The sequence below is a fragment of the Ammospiza caudacuta genome, chromosome 6 (genome assembly GCF_027887145.1).
Source record: "Ammospiza caudacuta isolate bAmmCau1 chromosome 6, bAmmCau1.pri, whole genome shotgun sequence".
Lineage (NCBI taxonomy): Eukaryota > Metazoa > Chordata > Aves > Passeriformes > Passerellidae > Ammospiza > Ammospiza caudacuta.
The window spans coordinates 594,682-615,000 of NC_080598.1; the positions used below are offsets into that span (position 1 = coordinate 594,682).

The following is a 20,319-nucleotide window of genomic DNA, read 5'->3' on the forward strand; positions in this document are numbered from 1 at the left end:
AGCCAGGCAGCTGGAAGGACCAGCAGTAGCTTTACACTTGTGAAAACAATGGTTTTGTTCCTTTTTCTGTTGGTTTTGGTTTGTTTGTCCGTTTTAGTGTTTGGGGTTTGTTTGTTTGTTTGTTTTGGGTCAGCGCCGCTAAACCTTAACCTTAGGGGCTTGAAAGGGGCAGAAGTGGCTCCCTGAAATGCAGGAGGCTGGTTTGCACCAGCACACTCCCATTCAGGAGCTCCCGTCACTCTCCTTCGCACAGCAATGGGTCTGGGGCTCTTTTGCCTTCTCCTTCTCGGCTTCCCATGTGCTGGAAGGATTTGTGTAATACTGCGTGCTAGGAATATGAACTATGTGAAAAATTTTGGGATAGGCTGGGTTGGGTTAAAAGCTGTACACCAAAGAAACTCTGGGGATACGTGAGTGTTATGGTTTTGCTACCAGGAAATCCAGGGGCTGACAGTGATTTGTGTCTGTGCTTGCGTGTCTCCAGTAGTGACTTTGGATTGTGTTCTTTATTTAAGTGCTGGAGTGGCTTGTATATACAGAAACAGGAAAGAGTAGAGTGAGAGAGTATTGGATAACACTAGTGGAAGTGATCAGAAACTCCCTGGAGAAAAACAGAACCTTCTGATGTGTGAAATAAGGGGAACTGTTTGGAGGAATGATGACTGTAGTTAAATATTTACTTTATGACATCAACACGCTGCCGTTCAGAGGTACTTGACGAACATGTAACTTAGAAGCTGGGATGACTCTAATGCTTTTTAGCTGGTGGAACTCTCAACAGAAAATTCTATATTCTGATTGTGTAGGTGCTTATAACACAGTGGAGAACTAAGATAATATTTTAGAAGAAAACAGTATAGATTGTTTATTATCTAGATAATACCAAGGAGATAAGAACACTTGCCTGCTACTTGTTGGAAGGCAGGAGATACTAGCATTACTTTGTAAAGGGCCTTACAGCTTGATCCCATGTCCCTCTGCTCAACCCTCATGCTGAGTTCCTACCTGAGTGTCTCAGAGGGTGGAGCCAGCTGTGAAATAGCTGCTGACAGCTCCAGTGCAAGGGCATGAATGTACAAGGGCTCTGTGGTGCATTTGAGTGGAAGTAAAACACCTGCATGCCAGTGTGGGAACTTGTTTTGTGTGGCAACAACAGCTTTGTGTGAGGAAATCTGCTGTACAAGTAGCAGGTAATCTCCATTGCGTTATGGCAGCTTTGTCTATCGCTGTGAATAGAGGGGGGATGAGCTTTTTGGAATTGCTCATGTATGCCTGCCGGGGAGTGGATGTGAATCCTTCCCTGGCCCTGCCCCTGTCAGAGGAGAAGGCTCCAGGTGTTAAAGGACTGAGACTGATGGATCAGCCCCATGCAACCTCTCTGCTGGCTCTCACCCCTGCTCTGAAGGTGGAGGAGCAATGCAGCAGCAGAACTCTGCTGGGAGAGGCCCTCCGAGCTTTAACACTCACCAGTGGTTACCCAAATGCTTCTGACTGTGCAGCTTTTAGCAAAAAATTTGTGTCTTCTGCCTGTGTGTGCATGGGTGCTTGTGGAGGTTTTTGAAAACCAGGATAGCTTATTTATTACTGAGATGTAACAAAAAAAAAAAAAAAAAAAAAAAAAAAAAAAAAAAAAAAAAAGTTGTTATACACTGGTTAAACAGGACAGTTCACATTGGTTAAACAGGACAGTGCAGTCTTTTGCCTTGGCAGAGATTGTAGCTTTCTCCTGTGTGCCCCTCTGAGCTCAGACCGAGTTTCCAGCTCTGTGATTTTGGCAGTGAATCCTCACTCAGGGTGGCTGTGCAGGTAAATGGATGTGTGAGAACTTATGCAGTAGGTAATGACTAGAAGCGTGCCTGAGCTCTGGTTTGCTGTGAAATCACAGAAAAGGAAATGACAAGTAAAAAGCAGTGCTGAGGTTAAATAGAATATTTCCCGTGTATACGCAGTTTTTAGCATGGCAGAGCTGTAAGTTCCTTTTGCATATAACTTGCTATTTGTGAAGTATTTTTTCAGGTAAAATAACTTTGATTAGCAAGCTGTGTAATGAAGGTGCTCAAAAGGATGGAGCCATCAATTAAGATATTACTTTCATCAACATTTCCAGATAAATACTAGTATACAGTGTAATAGAGGCATAATTAAAAATATTTGGAGAGGTGGAAAATAGGAAATTAATTTACATCACTTGTTTTTAACATTGGGTAAATATACAATTAATGTTTCTAAAATATTTGCCATACTAACTACTACATTTATTTACCTGTATTTTAGAACTTCGCTTGGTTGGTAAAATATTGTTGGAGAAATTAAATATGGTGCTGTTGATTTGAACCAGGACTGTGTATCCCTCACAAAAGGAAGATGGTACCAATCTATGTTGATGCACTGATCATTTGATTTTGAATATCCTGATTATTTTGCTGCAAATAAATAGTGGTGTGTTCATTTTTACTATTCAGGTATTCATTTCAGCATAGCAAAGAATAATATGCTTTACTGATTTTTGATGAAGAGGACTTTGGATGTAAGTATGTCCTATCATAATTCAAGTAATAAGTTTCTTACTGTTCAGTTTCTCATGCAGTTTTTATCAGTTGATCTGATAATGAAAAAACATAAATGTGTAATTAAGAATTACAAATCCTCTTATCAAGGATATGTGGAGTTGTGCGTATCTGGTCTGTTCTTTCCAATGGTTTATTATTTGATATCCTGAATCATACGGTATAGATTTGTCCTTTACACAAAACTGCTTTAAGTTCTTGTTTTTGTTAACTAAATGTCTGTCTGGGCAGCTTGATTTTGGAGTAATGACTTTTTTCTAAAGGTAATTGAATGTAACAGATTTTAACTATAAATTTCCTACAGTTAACATCAAAGGGCTTTGACTGTCATATTTAGGAATAAGCATGTCAAGAATCAAGTGAACCATATCAGTATCTTGGAGAAATCTGGTATCCCATTCCAACAGTACATGCAGGAGGGAAGGGTTTTCCTAGATCAGGCCATATTTGAAAAAACTTCTTTTTTGGGTACTTCCTGGTGTCCTTTACAACTTCCTGTAGAAATGCATTGTTTTTCAGTTAAATTGGTTGATCTAATAAAAGATAGAATAAGTATATATATATATATATATATATATATATATATATATATAAACTTATATACAATAAGTTATTATATATTAACTTATATATAGTAAAAGATATATAATTTATTCTATATATTATATATAATATATCCTGTATATAATATATAAAACAGTCATAAACTATATATAGTTTATTATATACAGCATATATAATAAAATATATAATAAGTAGTATATGAGTATATCTAATAAAATACTAATAAGTTTTATATATATATATGGTCTTTGACAAATCTATCATCAAGTAAATCTTTATTGGAACCAGCATTACTTTTTTAATGATGTTATAGTAGTATTTTTAAATATGCCTCAGATTCAGATACACAAATAATTTCATTTTTAGCTATTGCTTCATCCCCACAAGACATGATAGAATCCTTTTAAGTGTTCATCATGAGCTTCTTTACGATTAAAAATTGAATTTAGCTGATTAACTTCTGCTGAAGTTGTTGCTTTTCTCCTGCTAGTGGAGACAGAAGACTGCTAGTGATTTTCCAATTGAAAAAGTAATATTTTGGCACAAATATCCTATGGCAGTGTAGGGGGAAAAGAAACAACCATGGCAAAAAATAAGGTTTTAGTAGTAAAATTTATAGGATTTTAGGGGCAGGTTCATGTCAATGTCAGTTGTTAAGTTTCAGAATGAAACCTAAGTTTCATGCATGGTTTTTGAAAAATATTTAGGATAGGAAAGCGTGCACATAATTTCAATATTTGTTTATTATCCACTAGGTTGTGAGATAATTTGTATTGGTCAGAAATAATCATAAACACTTGTAATAACACATAAATAACAAAAGTAATTATACATTGAAATAATAAAGTTGGCTCCTGTCATAATATTCTAACCTTTATGGCAAAGTTTTTCAATTAGAAATGCTTACAGGGGGACAGAAAAACCTTTGTATTTATTTGAGAGGGAACAGAAATGTCACCAGTGCTGAAGGGGACACAAATCCTCACTCTGATGTCAGTAATGGGCCCAGTGCTGGCAGCTCCCACTGCAGGCACTGAGAATGCTGCTCCTCTAAGAGGATTACAATTCTCCCATTAAAAATGGTCACTTGCTCAAAATTTTTTTAGATGCAGCAAGTTTAATAAGACCAAACCTTTTTTTGTTTGTTTGTTTGTTTTGTTTTGTTTTGTTTTTGCCATGAGAAAGACTATTAGGTTGTGAGACTTCTACATAGATGTCCTGATGTGAGCATTCCACAAGATGGTTTCTGGAAAACTGTCACCATAAGGTTCCTTGGAAACTACGTGCTCCCAAATATATGGGAGCATACAAATATAGGGTAAATCCAGATACAGGGTAAAAAAAAAAAAAAAAAAAAAATTCACCTGCTATGAGCAGGATGAAAGTCTGCTTCTGGCTTTTCTTGGTACAGTTTTGTTGTGTTTTGGTGAGCTACGTTTCGATTGCTGAAAGGAGCCCAGTTGGGTTTGGTGTTTAAGGTCACCGGGCAGGGACAAAAGCTCTTGGCCTCATGGATGAGGGGAGGACATGAAGGAGCTGGGGCCAGGCTCTCTGCCCAGTGACAGGGCCAGAGGCAGCTGGTACAAACTGAGACACAGGAGGCTCCTTTTGAAGGTAAGGAAGCTCTTTTTTCCCCCTTTTTTTAACTGGATGTTGGAACCCTGGTTACTGAGAATTTCAGGGTTTCTGTGCTGACAGGAGACCACTGCATTGACCTGAGGCTGTGGAGAAGCTTCCAAAAGGGAATGACAGAACTGGGATTGTGGGTGTGGAGTTTGAATAGAAGCGTGTGATATCACAGGGGGGAAAACTTAAGAGTTTAAGGGTTTAGAATACAGTAATGTATATAAAGCAAGATGGAGTTTTGGGGTGGAGGCTGGTCCTTCTTCACTTTCTCCTCCTTGGGTTTGGGTGGTTTTGTGTAATTGGATAAAACATCCACATTGTGGGCATAGGTCGTTGGTTATTGGGTTAAAAGTAAAGATAATTTAGGTGTCATTTCTTAATTGGACAGTTTATCCTTAAAAGGTCTTTTAGAGAGAGAGATACAGCTCTATTTTTAGTTTGTTGGAGTGAAGTTGTGTAGAACTCACAGTTTGTGAGACTGTAGAATAAGAACTCATAAACATCTGAGTCCCAATAATAAATACCATCTCACAAGTTCAATCCTGACCCTGGCAAACAGAAATTGAGCTCCACAACTGGGCCCTGGCACAGGGTGCCCAGAGAGGTTTTGGGGTCTCTGTCCATGGGAGATTTGCAAAGCTGGCAGCAGTGTCCCTGCCAGGGGTGGGAGGCACTCGGTGACTGACCCCCTGCCAGCCTCACCATCCCCTGCTTCTGTGATACTGGCTTCCAGCAGAGCCCAAGCCCTGATGTTTCCTCTTGATCTCAACTTTCTGAGCTCTGGGATTTCTATTTAGCTCCTTAGCTGTTTCTGTTGTGTTCCCTGATTTATCTCAATAACCCATTTCTCTGTGGAGTTGGGATCTTGGACTTCACAGGTTTCCTTTCCTGACTCTCAGCAGAGGGAGCTGCGTGGTGGCCTCTCAGCTTTCTCCTGCAGCATTTTCATTTAAAATTTGGAATGTCCCTGCTGACGATCTGTTATCAAAGCAGGGTAGACAAAGCTATGTCTTGGAAAGGTTTCATTTCCTAACAAAATGGAGCTTGTGGGTTGTTTGCAGGTGAAGTGATGTAGCAGCACATTGGCAGCTTTGGGTGTGTTTTAATCCCGCTCAGCTGCAGCAGCAGTGCAGCTTCTGATGTGCACTAATGCAGAAGATACTGATGTTTCCATCATGCTTGGCATTTACTGCCGTGGCTGTGGGGATCTATTTGTAAACTTAGTGTTTGTTGCTGTGATACAGGAAGTTTCTGTTTGGTATGGATTCGGTTGTGATTGTGGGAGAGTTGCTTGAGGACTTACAGTGAAAGAGGGATTTTAAAGTTTTTGTTAGATAAGTTGAATTTTCAAGATTACATATTTGCAGTGGTGCAGAAGACAACTTTAACTGAGAGAGGTGCTTTTATCTAAGCACATGGAATGGTTATTAGGGTTGATAATAGATCACATTTTTACTGTTTTTGATGTACTTTTCCCTGCATATTGCACTGTTTTTTTAATATTGATTTGTATTGATTACAGTTTCTGGAAAATGACCAAGGACATTACACCCATATAAAAAGTAAAGTGAATATTACTGATTTTGAAGAAGTAATCAAACAAAAGTTTTGGTGGTTTTAGTCCAAATGAGAGAATTCCACATGTGTGAGGCAAAGCCAGCTCTGTTGAGGATGAAGTCATTCTTTGCTGTCTTGTAAAATCTGGTTCTAAAAACACTTGTAGACTAGACAGAAGTTTTTCTGAAAAATGTTATTAAGATCAGTGATGAAAAGCTGCCTAAATAGTCTCTCTGCCTAAGAAAATATGCAGAAAATTTAGTTCAGCAGTCTCCCTGTGGAGAGTGTTCCAGCAAGGAGTAGTGGTACAAAGTCTGTCTCTCTTTGCTTTATGGATCCCTCCTTGTTTCCAGCAAATTTTAGCTAGTTTTACAGTTTAGTTTAATTTTAGTGACTGCATCTCAGATGTTTTATACAATTCTTGATGTTTCTATCAAAGGCAAAATATTTCACAGTTTCACAGTGGATGCCAAACTCTAATGCTTATGTTCTTGGGAACATAATCTGTGTTTTTCATGTTGTCACGTTCATACAAAGCTATTGGTGTGTGTTAGAGAAGGTTCCTGAGCCCTGGCTCAAGATGGTTTGAGGACGCTTTCTATAAAATCCTTTATTTCATTTTCTTTTTTTCCTTTTTGTCTGGAGATTGCAGAGTTGAACATGAAAAGTCTTCTGGAGTTTCCTTGCTTCTGGATCTTGGAGAGCAATTTTTTTTTTAAATTTAAAAAGATGTCTTGGAAGAAGGGACTTAATATGGTGGGTTTGGCTGTGCCTGTAACAGAAGGGATTTGTGTGACATGGAGGATGGCAGGGCCTTCAACAGCCTCCTCCATAAATGCATGAGGCAATTAAAACAGCAACAAATAATTGGGAGAGGCTCCAATCTTTCACATTGGAAGGAGTTTCCACGACAGAAGGGGCCATCTTAATTGTGGTGCGGCTCACACACCAGAATCTTTTCTTCTCTAAGGAACAGGGGTTTTGGTGATGCTTTCTTTGATTATTTCACCACTGTCTCATTTCCTCAGGTATTTGAGATTTTGTCTGCTATTTAATTTTTATCCAGACTTCCTTTGTTGTGTTTGCTCATGCTCCCCTAAAAAGGAGCTAGAATTGAAATGCTTTTCATCTCTATGCATTAATATTACATTGTTTCTCTGGACAAAGATGAATTTTATTTTGTCAATTATTATTAACCTATTAATGACGATGCTCTCAGTATTTTTCCTTAACAAGCTAGTGATCAAGCAGTAAATTGCATAAACAAGTGAATCACTTGTTCTGCCTCTTTCTCCCAGGTGCATTTTGCAAGTTTGTGATTGGCAGTTGTCAAAGAGCTGAGCTATTCCAGTGGAATGGGTTAAACAGGAAGGTTGAATCATGGTGTGTGAATGTTTTTGAGACAGTCTTGCTTTTGTTCAACATAAATCTTGCATATTTAATCCCTATACTCTGTGTCCATTATTAAGATGTTGTTTGTTTTACTAAACAAACAAGTGCTTCCTCTTAACTTCTAGTGAGGACATCAGCTGAATTTCCCCACATTGTTTAATTATTTACTGTATCCTACTTTTTCTTTTCATACCAAGAGTTTGGGTTTGTAGTGACTGCAGTTCAATTTCAGAAATGAAAGTCTTCTGATTTATTTCTTAGATTCTTCTCTAAGAAAAGAATAATACAGTCAATGATGTAAAAGATGGTAGAAGTTGAAAAGTTGACAGTTTGAGTTTGAAAATAAAAAATGAAATTTAAATAACTTGTGTGTTGAAAGAGTTTTGGGCATGTTTATTTATTTGTGTAGGGAGACAGAGGCCCCATGCAGTAGGACACACTTTTAATTGTCATTGAACAAGGGATGGGAAATCCTGTTCTCTGTTAAATGCTTTTAGGGCACACAAGAATAATTAAGGTTTAGGATTCTGTTAGGAATTTTCTTGCTCTTTTGAGCCTCTAGGCCACAAGTACATGAAGGATGTGATGGTTTTAAAGGCAGGGCAAATTTGACTTTCCTTTATAAGCTCTTAGATTCTGCTGTGGTGGAATTACCATTGTCATCAGTAGTTTGGGTTTTGTCCCCAAAGCTGAACTGTCCAAGTTCTCTAGAAAAAAGCTTATGGTTTACTTTTTTGTATAAGAAAGATGTTACAAAAACGATTATATCAATTATGCAAGGGAAGGCTAAATAACATTACTACTGGAATAAGGTCACTTTGAGGTTAATTTTGCACAAAAGAGTACAAATAAAAGGAAATTATGATGCCATGGTGTAAGCACACCACAAGAAATACATTTACAATACAAACAGATATAAAAACTGCAGGTGTAGGAAGTAAAGTGAGCAAATTTTGGAAGCTCTGTAAATTCCTTCAAGAACCAACACACACAGGAAGGCACCTCAAGGCACTTTGCCTCAACTTCAAGCTAGGTGGGTGATGCTTTTAAAAACTCTGGTTTCCTGTAAAAGCAATCTAAACCTTTTTTTATGAATACATCTGTGTTGGAAAGAATAGACACTGAAGTGCACGATGAAACCTGCAAGAACATAGGAACAAAAATGATACAGAGTAGGAAGCCAGGAAGATTATAAAATTACTCTTATTATAAAAAGACTTTTCAGATGATTTTCTTCTATAAATATCTTTATTACACACAGGGTGATCTGGTTTTTTCAGGGTTTTTTCCGACATCAGAAAGTGAAACAATATAAAATGACCACGTGCTACCAAACTGCTACGAAAACGTCTGTTTAGGATTAATTTAGAGAATTCTTTCAACCAAAAAGTATGTGTACATATTTATCACTTTAATAAAGATATATTCAATTAATTTTGAAAACCAGAGTAGAAAATTAATTTCCCTCCCACAGTCTTAATGAAGAAATAAAGGAACTAATTTCCCCTTGCTGTTAGAGGGGTAATCCACTCCTTCACATATTAAGAAATTAATGTAACGCATCCAGTCAGCCAAAGAGTCTCTGATTCTTCCCCTCCCCCAATCTCTTACACCAGCTTATTTTGTGCAACACAAAATTATGAAAAACAAAATTAGAAGAGACTCAAATCCTTTTAAGTATTTCAGATTTCATTAAATTCTAATTTTAGAGCTGTTGCTATTTCCAGGAATATCATCCCTTGACTTTGATGGTGTTTGCTAGTTTTGGGGTTTTTTTAAGAGAAAAAGAAGAAATTTTGTTTATAAAATAAGTGTATACATTTAAAAATATAAAACAATTTATTATTGTTTATAATAACAATAAATATTTTTAAAAACCCATACCTAATCTTTAAAAAATGCCAGAAAAATATTAAGGAAGTATTGTGATGGGCTTTATATGCCTTTGTAGCATTTGTGGGGTTTTATGTGATCAAAAAGTCATCCTTTTTATTTGAACTAAATACTGCAGAAATGTATTTTCTTATGTTTATTTAATTTATTAAAAATCTGATACCATTTTGTACTTCTAGGAATATTTATAACTGAAAAACAGAGTTTTATAACTGAAAAACAGGTCAAGATGTTATTTTAAGGAATTGGACATAGGTAGTTGAGAGATAAATGTTCAGAATTATGTTCTTAAGGCAGATTTTTGACCCACATAAGCAGCTTTATTTCTTTATTTATTAAATGACTCTTCCTGCACAATTGAGAGTGTGACAGCAGTTTATGTCCTTAATGTAAGAAAACCACGAGGTGATGTAAATGTTCCTTTAAGGAGACAGTTCTCATTAAAAAAAATTAGTTTTGAAACTTGTCACTTGTAGCAGGCATTTTGGGGGGGGTTAATCTTTTTTTGATTGTGAGCAGTGTTCAGTGAAGCAGCTCATTGTGTACACAGCTTGTGAATAGCATCATTGATAGCAAAAAGCTACGGGGTAAGTATACATTTAATTGATTTCTTGATCAGGAATGCTTCTGCAACAGGCAGAACAATGGAGCTTTATTACTGCTTGGATGGTTGATGTGAATGTGATGGAATAATTCAGAAAATGGGGAGATGTCCAGAGCAAGAAGCTCTGAAAATACAGCTGCCCTAAGGAGAGCTAACACGTGAAGCTTCTTGGGAGCAACTGAGACCACAGAAACTGAAATTCGATTTATAAATCAAAGATAAGAGTCCATAAACATGTTTTTGGTGTGTAGGGATGATGGAAATAAACAAAATTCCCTCTTTGCATTCCTTTCCCCACCCCTCAGTTCAAGAAAAAGTAACGAAAACAGCGCAGGAAGACCTAAGGACACATTTAACATGGGAGGAAGAGATAAGTATTTATTCTCTTCATGAAGGGAATATTTTATTTTTCTTCCATATCATGTGCAACACAATGTCACAGTTGTTATCTTTTATTATCTATAAAAGCCGTTGTCTGCAACAGGAGAGGAGCAGTCTTTCTTTCAGGGCTGTATTAATGGTTTTTCTGTTATCATTTTGATATTTGTATGCAGCTATATGAATTATTTTCGAAAATGAATCCCAGTGATAAGTTCTTTTAATATTCGTGGTAGATCTCATTCACAGTATTTCAATTGGAAAGTATTTCAGTATTTTCTTCTACAGATATCTTTCTCATAAACTCATTTTACTTAGTCAAAAACCATCACAAAAAAACCTGATGCTGAATTAAGAAGCAACAGTCTAAATGCAGTACTTAATAATTTGGAAGAACATAGCAAAATTTTTTTGGGACAAAAAACTCTGTTGGAGTTCTGAGAGCTCAACACAAAAAAGGTGAAAGGCTGAAGAACTTCCTGCAGTCCATCTGTAATGGGATTTTCCTTTCGGATGCCTGGTCTGATCCTATTAAAGACATACAGAAAAATTATTATGAATTATTATTATTATTAATGGAAAATATTCCATTATTAATGGAAAAATAAAACAGTTTTGTAAATGCAAGCCAAATAGGAGGACTGTTTCCATTTTCTCACTTGGATATCTTCACCATCTCTAAATGCTTGAATAACACATTAAGGCAAGCTCAGCATTAAATACCATCTCAGTATGGCTTTTTCCCCCCTCAGTTATATGTGAAACTCCTATTGCAGCATAACTTCAAGAATGTGGAAATAATAACATATAAAGTTTGGAATTGTATCTGGTTGTTACTAAACTAAACAAAAAAAGTACCAGTTGTATTAGCTGCAAGAATTTGTGCTTCCATTCTCTAATTTAAAAATAACTTCAAGTGAAAATACTAAGTTAATGTTTTCTTTGGTCAACTATGTTCAAATTACCCCAGAGTTATGTTTGTACATAAGGAACTTTAAAGCAAACCAGCAAACTCAATTAATGCAGTATAAGCTGTTATAACTGTAAATACTGCTTCCTAGAAATAGGATTTGGTAGACTCCAAAATTGCTAAATAAATCTCATGTTATTGTTGTATGAAGTATCACAACAATGATGCTGTTGGGTTTAAGTATAAATTAATTGAATTTTGGTTAAATTTAGCAATAACATTTTGCTGAGAGAGAAATTTATTGACACATAGCATTTGGTTGGCATGTTTCACTATCAAGTATACATTCTGATTAAAAATGGGGATATGATCTAAAACAGTTATTTACAATAAAGATGGACACAGATTTGCGATGACATCTGAAGATTTTAAAATGAACTTGTTTTTTCCTCAAAAAAGGGATTTTTTTTTTCTTTGTTAGCATACACTTGCATGATTAATATTTAGAATTCGTGATGAAAACCATTAGAGGGATGACGAAGGTTTGCTTGGTGTGTTGATCTCCTTACAGTGCCAAGTGTATTTTGAGGATTGGAGTGCTGTGCTGAGTCACAAACATCACAATTTCCAGCGGCTGCTGCAGCCAATATGTGTTTCTTTTGTGAATTTCAGCCCTCTGCTCCAGCTGTGGCCTTGGCAGGAATAAGTCTCGTGCTGCTGGTGACAGTCCAAATTCCATCCCTGTCTGGGAGATCCAGATCACCATTTCAAGCCTTCTGCAGAGGAATGCTTTTCTGACCTGTGCTTTGGAAAATGGTTTGTTTCCAGGTATGGTTGTGGCAAATGATTATTTCAGGCTCTGCCAAGTAAATCTCAGGATTTCAGGGGGAAAAAAGGCAATGCATAAAGTGTGATTTATTTGTGACATGAAATATGCATATTTATTTGCTGTGGATTTTACTGAAAGACACTGCCAACATAAAACTTGGGCAAATGATGCTTTTGTGTTGTTGATTACCATAATCCAGTGAAATACCATCTTAAAATAAAATAAAAAAAAAACCACCTTCTTAAATAAAACCCAACTTTTTGTACATTTATATTTGAATTTTAGCACAGAGAGGAAAAGAAGTAAAAAGGTTTCCTGTATTGCCTTCAAATTTGTGTTTATTTTTCTTTAAAACAGCATACGTATTTTTGCAAGTCAGCTCTATTCTCTATTGTCCAGGAAATGAAATAATTGCTGGAAACCTATTTATTTCTCAGGTTCTTTATCCTACTTATTTTTGGTTCTTTCAAGTTCCATCCAGCAAAATTAATGGATCCTAACAACCATTTATTAGATAATTTCACCTTGCATTCCATGTTAAATATAAATCCTTGATAAGTCCCTGCATAACTTTTCATTATAGCTCTTATTTTCACATTATACTTCTTCTCTTATGCCTTGCCTGACTTGCAGTACTTTGTATCCTCTTTTTTCCTCCTATGTCTAGGCCTTCTTGCTTGCAGCTTTTCAGTGTTGATTTATTAATGGTATGTTGATAATTATAATAATGAATGTTAAGTTTATAGTAATGAATGTTAAGTTATTCTCAATTTTTGCATAGTTTGAGAGCTATTTAGCTGGTAAAGTCATAAGCTGACACTATGGTAACAACTAGCAGCATACAATTTGGAAATTGTTCTGAATGAAGCTTTAAGTTATTGTGGTGTTTCAATATATAGTGTTATTTTAAAAAGCTGGATTTAATATTTTGAGTTTTAATTCTCTTAGCATTTTCTGTGAATGTTGCAAAGCAGAGTTCAACAAACCATTCTGAGAATATTCCTTCGGTATTCTGTGTTGATGATGCTGCTCAGCCAAGAATACAAAGCTTTAATGACAAATTATTTGGACTAAGAGTACAGTTCTGAGCATCATCATCATTCTGCTTATCATTTTAATAATGTTCTTTCAGATAACCCATTCAAAATATGTCTTTTACAGCTAGAGTGTTTTGGAAATGTTGATTTTGTTACAAAGCATTTTCTTTACCACCTGTATTCCAGCAAAGTTGGGCTGTTTTCCGCCCAAAACTCAAATCACCTTCTCCTCAGTGTTGTGCGCATTTTAACCAGCCATCAAATTGAACAACATTGTCATGGCTTAAACAGCGTCAAATAGGCAAATTTAATGTATTATGTCAAAAAACCTGAACCCCAAAACAAACCAACAAATGTCTGGGAAAAAGTAAAACAAACTTGCGGCAAAATATTCATCTGCTCACAACTGTGTAGTGGGACGTGTGAGATGAGAAAAGTGTCCGGTATGACTTGAAAACCAAGCGGTGTCCTGGCTTCCGTACACTTTAAAAGGCATTGACGCGGTGTCAGCAGAGGGCAGAGCGGGGGATTTGAGGGCAGAGCGGGGGATTTGAGGGATTTTAACCTCGATGCTTTGTGAGCGTGCCCATCGCGAGCCCCTCACGGTGCCCGTCCCGCTGCTGCGCTCCCTCGGGGCACCAAGCGCGGCCACCCCCGGCCTTGGGAAAGAGGCGGGGGTTTGCAATTCCGGCTCTGTCTGGCAGATTTGAGCCTAGACGGGGCAGGGTGAGGCGTGCAGCTCTGATTTTCCTGGAACACGGTGGAATCGGTGTCACACGGAGCCGCCGCGCTGCCTGTGCCGTGCCCCGCCGGGCCCTGAGGGCAGCGCGGAGGTTCCGCTGCAGCCGCGGCTGCTGCCCACAGTGCGGGGCAAGGGCTCGGTGCTGGTGCTGCTGGAGAACAACCATCCTACCTGGAACTGGAGAAAACAAGGTGTGTGTAGTTTTATGTCTTCTTTTGTAGTTTTTTTTGGTCTTTTTTGGAAAAATAAAAAGCCGTTTTCCAGCTGGGCCTGGGCGGCCGCAGCGCTTTTAATATCTTGGGCCTGCCCCGAAGAGAGCAGAGAGCGGTGGCTTCCCTTGATTTTAATATATAGGGATTAATGTCTTGCTTTTTATAAGGATTGTTTATGCCGTGCCCCATCCAGAGTGTGGAAATACTGCTTGAATTTAGCCACGCTTACCTGGGCATATGGTCAATTTCATCCTGTGGGAAAAGACCTGAACACCTGGGACAGTCGGTCTGGGCTGGGGCAATATTTGTTTTCTCTAAAAAAAACCCCAACTAAATGTGTAGACAACGCTAGAGCTTTGAGCAGCAAAATTAAGGAAGTTTTAATTTGTCATTCACGTAAGAATTAGAACAAATAGAGAAGACATCCACATGTACTGAGGATTTCTAGTGAGATCTCATTCGTATATTTCAAGGAGAACGTGAAAGAGAGCTCTGAAAGTACCACGTTCAGGATATTTGTGTTATCCTCAAAGTGTTGCTGTTTTTTTTCTTTCTTCTGCCTTTTGCATTCGAGTTTTTCTCACAATGAAATGTAATTATGCTCTTCTAATGCATTCTTACAGAAAGTCCATGCGTCCTGCCTTCTGTACCTGTTGATGGTGTATCAGGCTGGGCACCCAAAGAGGGAGGAGGACTCCTGCCCTGCTCTCTGATATTCTGGGGTTTGGGGGATCTGTGGCATGGAGAGGAGACGTGAAAGGTTGTGTTCTGCTGCAAGGCTGCTCCTTGCCTTCTCCTGCCATTCCTGTCCTCCTGCGGGAGCTGTTCCAAACCTGCTGCTGCAGGGACGTTCTTACTCTAACCTGCAGACACAAACAAGTAGGACATTTTTCCCATGATGAGAGTCGATTTTTTTTGTCACTATATTGACATTATCTATAATGCCCAGGCAGCAATGAAACAATGTTCATACATTATGCCCCACTGAGATAACAACATAATTCCTTCTGAAGCTTTATCATACGAATACCACATAAATACCAATACCACATAAATACCAATAGCAATGTTGGTATAAGTTGTGCTGAGGAATGGTTTGTGGAGCAAACAGTAATACTTGTCAGACACATTTAAAGGAAGAGAGAAGATAAAAAAAAAAAGGAAACAAGCCAGCCTTCAGGGAAATCAGTGTTTTCTGGATATCAAGTAGATATCCTCAAAATGTTCGAAACGGGTTAAATATCAGTAGTGCCTGAACTTGCTGACACAGCACAAATATGTTAATTGCTGATGCACTATATTGCACTATATTGCACTATATTGCACTATATTGCACTATATTGCACTATATCATATATACTATATATTTTATTTTTATATTTTATTTTTATATTTAATATATAATATTTTATATTCATATCATATCGATCCCTTACTCGGTGGTACTAATTATTTAATTGTTTACACTTGGTAGAGGTATTGCACCCCCTGTCACTACAAACAAGCAGCAGCTTGGAGTGCTCCTTGAACACAAGCCCTCTTTTTGCAGAGAGCACTGCTGCCGGACAGGCAATTTAGATGGAGCTCTCAGTGGCTTCGTCTTGCACTGATTTATTTTTTTTGGAGAACATTTCGGTTTTCATTCCGTGCAGCGCACCCAGGACAGCGCAGTTCGGGTGGATGTCGACTAGGTGGCAGCATGGTGTTTGGAACGGACACAAACTGCTTTTCGGCTCGCTAAAACACCCCTGCTTTCATCCTGTGCCCGTAAAATTTGACTAAACCTGACTTCTGTCAATCCCTTCGTGTCTCTACACTAATAGCTAAGAGGATGCTGCCTAAATACTAAAAATATTAGGGTGGAAAGGCCAGGGAGGAGAATTTAATCCCACAGACAAACATGCTGGAAGCAGAAAACAGTTTTTGTTTTCTGTTTATGGTTTCCTCTTTTAATTTGAGCTGAAAGGAGTAAAGATCTCTTTTGCTAGTTTATTACTAGCAAAATATAGAAATATATTAAATATTTAAATATAGTATTACTATTACTAAATATTATAATGTTTATATATAATAATATAAATATTACTAAATATAATTTACTTGTGGTTGAAAAAATCTTCAATTATTATTTGTGGTCTTACTGTAGTAATGCCCTATAAAATAACAAATGCAGTAATTAGTTTTGGTTACAGAAAGTAAGGATCCTGATAATATATATCTGTGTTGGTTCTACTAACCAAATTATATGATATGGAAACTTAATCACCTGGTTTTGGAACATGCTGGCCAGCTTGTGAAAGATTATATGTTTTCATCAAAAGAATTCAGATTGCTGAAGGCAGCCTCTTGTAGTGGGGGCAAAAATCCCAAGCAATGTAAGCTCCAGTTTTTTAAATTGCATCCAGAATTCAACAGGCAGCTACCACAGACCAACTGAAAAAATTCTTTAAAACTTCACCCTTCAATTACATTTGCTCTGTATTTGATGGGAGTCATCTTTACTGCATTATGATCACAGAAGCTGATTTGGAGTCGTGCAATAATTTCTTGGAGCCCCCGTTATCACATCAACATGAAGTATTGCAGGTTGAATAAAAAAGGGCTCTCAGAGGGACTTTCCCATATGCTTTCTGGGTCATCAGTTTGCTCTTCTCAGGAATGTGTTGTTCAGCTTTCCTGGTTTTTGTGAGTGTGGTTTTTTTTTTTTTCTTAATTCACATGTTGAAACAGAGCTGGAAATGTGGAGGAGAAAAAAAAAAAAAGAAAAAAATGTTTAAAATCCACTTAAAACCATCTAGGGAATCAAGAAAAGCAAAACAACCAACCAAGGCCCATTGCTTCTTGACAAAGAAAATCTGAGGGTTCTGGCAGCTGAGAGTTCTTTGTTTAGTGCTTTTCCCGCTGTTCTGTTAAAATCTGAAGCTTTGAAAAGCATTATGGCATCCAGCAGATTGTTTGAGCGGATTGTTTCAGAATCTTCTGTCAGCAAAGATTCCAAAGCAGCTTTTCCAGGACAATTGTTTTGCTCTCTTGCCATTGTTGGTTTCCCACCCCAAAAGGACACGACACTTTCCTAGGTTTTGAGGGAGGTAACTTGAGAACAAGTGTACAGCTTCCACACTTAAAATCTTGACACTTATCTAAAAGTTAAACAAATGCTGTTGATTTTAGGCCAGAAACTGCTAGTACCAGAGATAAGGACAGTTTGATGTGACTAGGGCTGTTTTATCTTTGGAAAACAAGAAGCACGAGTATGTTCACGAATCTTTTCCTTGAATAAGATGTGAATATGTAGAATATCTCTTGTATGGAGTATACATCTGTTATTTTAGGTCTTCAGCTGCTGGAGTGGCAAACAGCACCGCCTTTGCTTTCTTTACTTTGTGTTTTATACCATGTCTGTTTCAGAATTTCTGTCACAAGCCCTCTGGATGATTCTGTCCTGTGTAGTTATGGTAAGCTAATAAAAATATAAAACTCGGTATATAGGGAAGAAAATGGAAAAGGTAAATACGCCTGCTTTTTGAGAGCGTGTGCAGCACAGGAGTATTAATGCACCAGTAAAAGGCTGGAGAATGTTTTCCAGAAAATCCCTGGAGAAAGAGTCTGGTCTCCAAAGGTATTGTCCCAGCACAAATTGCACACTGCTGGTTGTGTTGTACGTGACTCTTACAGCAGAAAAAGCAACACACAATCCAAATTTGTGCTTGGGACAGGTTTAAAAATCCCCTCGTTGCAAAGTCAAGGAAGAGAATTACTGTTCACTTTAGTCCAGTAGAAGAGAGTTTTACTTGGATTTTTGTTTGTTATTGATGAGACAATGAGGTAGAAAGACCTTTTGCACAACTTGGGACAAGTGTTCTTACCTTGTGTGTGCTTATATAATGTATGAATAAAAGATGGTTCTACAGAACATTAGTATAAAACTTATAAACATTAGTATAAAATTTATAATGAAATTAGTGCAAAGCAGTCCTTTAAAATAAGAACTTTGCATTGATAATGCTACCTGATTTACTGTAAAATTTTAAAAAAATAATATAATCCTCTGTTTTCAAAAGCCACAAGTCTGCCTCATCCCTCTTTCAAATGATTTTTGATTTAATAGCATCTGACTACAGAAATAAAAATACTAGGTTTTTATTGTCCTCTGGTTTTAAGTCTTTTTAAAGAGTCCACCTTGATGTTCTGTTTTTAAGAAGAGCACAATTTTTTCTAAATGAACATCACAACACTTGTGTATTGGTCGTAGCTTTTACAGTAAATTGTCTCGTAAGATTGGCAGTATATTTTTGACCACTGAGAAGTTTGGGGATATTTTGAAAAGTGATTAACTCCTAAAGTTTTTGAGGACTGTGAAGGAATTTTTTTTGTCTTGTATGATTCTATAATGATTTTTAGATCATGATAATTGCAGATGACAATGAGTAAATACAATGACATTTTTAACAAAACTGTAGAAGGGCATCTTTAAAATAGAAGTTTGACAGCAGATCCGCTTTTAGGAAGGAAGAATATTTGTTAAATAGCCCTGTGTTGAATACAGAGATGTAATTTCTGGAATTGCTAGAGGTATCACTGCCTTTCTGAGAACCTGCACTCCTGTGAAAGTTTAGCTTATTTGCTTTCATTTGTATGTGTGAATGGAGCCCCTCTCAACTAATACCCGAAAGAAACGACCTCAAAGAAACAAAAGAGACTGAAGCCAGCCCAGCTCACTGAAGAGGGTGTGTACACCCCCCCATCTGGGGTGTGCCCCTCATGATGTCACTTTTAGCCCTTTGCATCCAAAATCATCCCAAAATCACCAGCCAGTCCTGGGTGGTGGCTCTTTCATGGCTCAGATGGACTCTGGGTTTATCCAGACGGATTCTGGGCAAACCCAGGGAGCTGGTTGGCTTTGGGTGATGGCTGCTGCACACAAATTTTGCTGCTTCTCCCAACAAAGATGGTATAATTCTTGTCGGAAGATGTGGGATGGAGGAGAAAATGAAAAATAACATTTGTCTAGCGATCCCTAAATTGAAGGGTCAAACTTCAGGCAAGGTCAAACATAACTGCATGAAATATTTTTCAGTCTGTAGAATTTTAAAAATAAATAACCTTACCTACAGAAAATTTCTGGATTTTAAGTAGGAAATAAAAAGCACCAATAGTTAGAGGGAGAAAGCTGCCTTCAAAATTAATCATTATTTTTTAAAATCAAATTGAGCCCAAGAAATTTAAGACCTAGTAAAATACATGTTAGGCTACCTAAACCTTTACATACAGGTTCTTAGCAATGGTTCTTAAAAAATGTGTCTTAATCTGGTTGTCTTTTCTGTAGTTGTCTTTACCCAATTGTTTCACAGTCCACATTTGATGACACTGGGTGCCAGCAGGGTTTTTTATCATTCAGGAATCCAACCTGGCTTATGTGAGACAGACATGATGTGTGGAATCTGGAAAACAATGAACATGTTATTTTGTTTTCCCAGTTCCTTCTGGTGAGCTCTTCCTAGCAGAATGATGGAGTCTGGGCTTTTATGCTCCTTTGGTACACCTGGCTGCTTGTTTTCCAATTCCTAAACTTACATTTGAAATATAACTTCAGAAAATTGTAACAGAACTTAAGGATTTATCTCATTTTGGGGGTTTTGATATAACAATGGATTCTAGAAGGTGTGTGAACAGTATCAAAAAGACATTTCCTTGAAAAGTGAGAATGTATGTAAGTCTTACTGTTTTGTTGTTTATCAAACGGGCAGAGCCCCTAAATGTATTTCTGTCTTAAATGATCACAAGGGGTACCTTATCTGGTGTAGGGGGATGATTTACTTATTTATAATAATTACATACTGTATAAAATTCAGCCATGCTGTGCCATTTTTTGCATAAATATTTTTTAAAATATTTTCATTTAAAAGCAAAACAGTGTTTTATACTCTTCAGTTGAACATGACAAAAATCTGGATTATGCTTGTTACCCAGTAACCTCACTTGATGGTTCCACAGCAGCACTGACACCT

General features: G+C 37.3%; 1 protein-coding gene across 1 annotated transcript in view; it reads left to right on the top strand.

The window, feature by feature from the left end:
• Nucleotides 1-1,760: 1,760 nt before the first annotated feature.
• The window catches only part of CCDC73 (coiled-coil domain containing 73), a 70,602-nt gene continuing 52,043 nt past the window's right edge, over nucleotides 1,761-20,319 (top strand). The window contains exons 1-2 of the mRNA XM_058806585.1: nucleotides 1,761-1,806; nucleotides 12,164-12,319. Coding sequence (XP_058662568.1) covers nucleotides 12,305-12,319 — 15 coding nt within the window. The 5' untranslated portion in view covers nucleotides 1,761-1,806; nucleotides 12,164-12,304. The remainder of the gene's footprint in view (nucleotides 1,807-12,163; nucleotides 12,320-20,319) is intronic.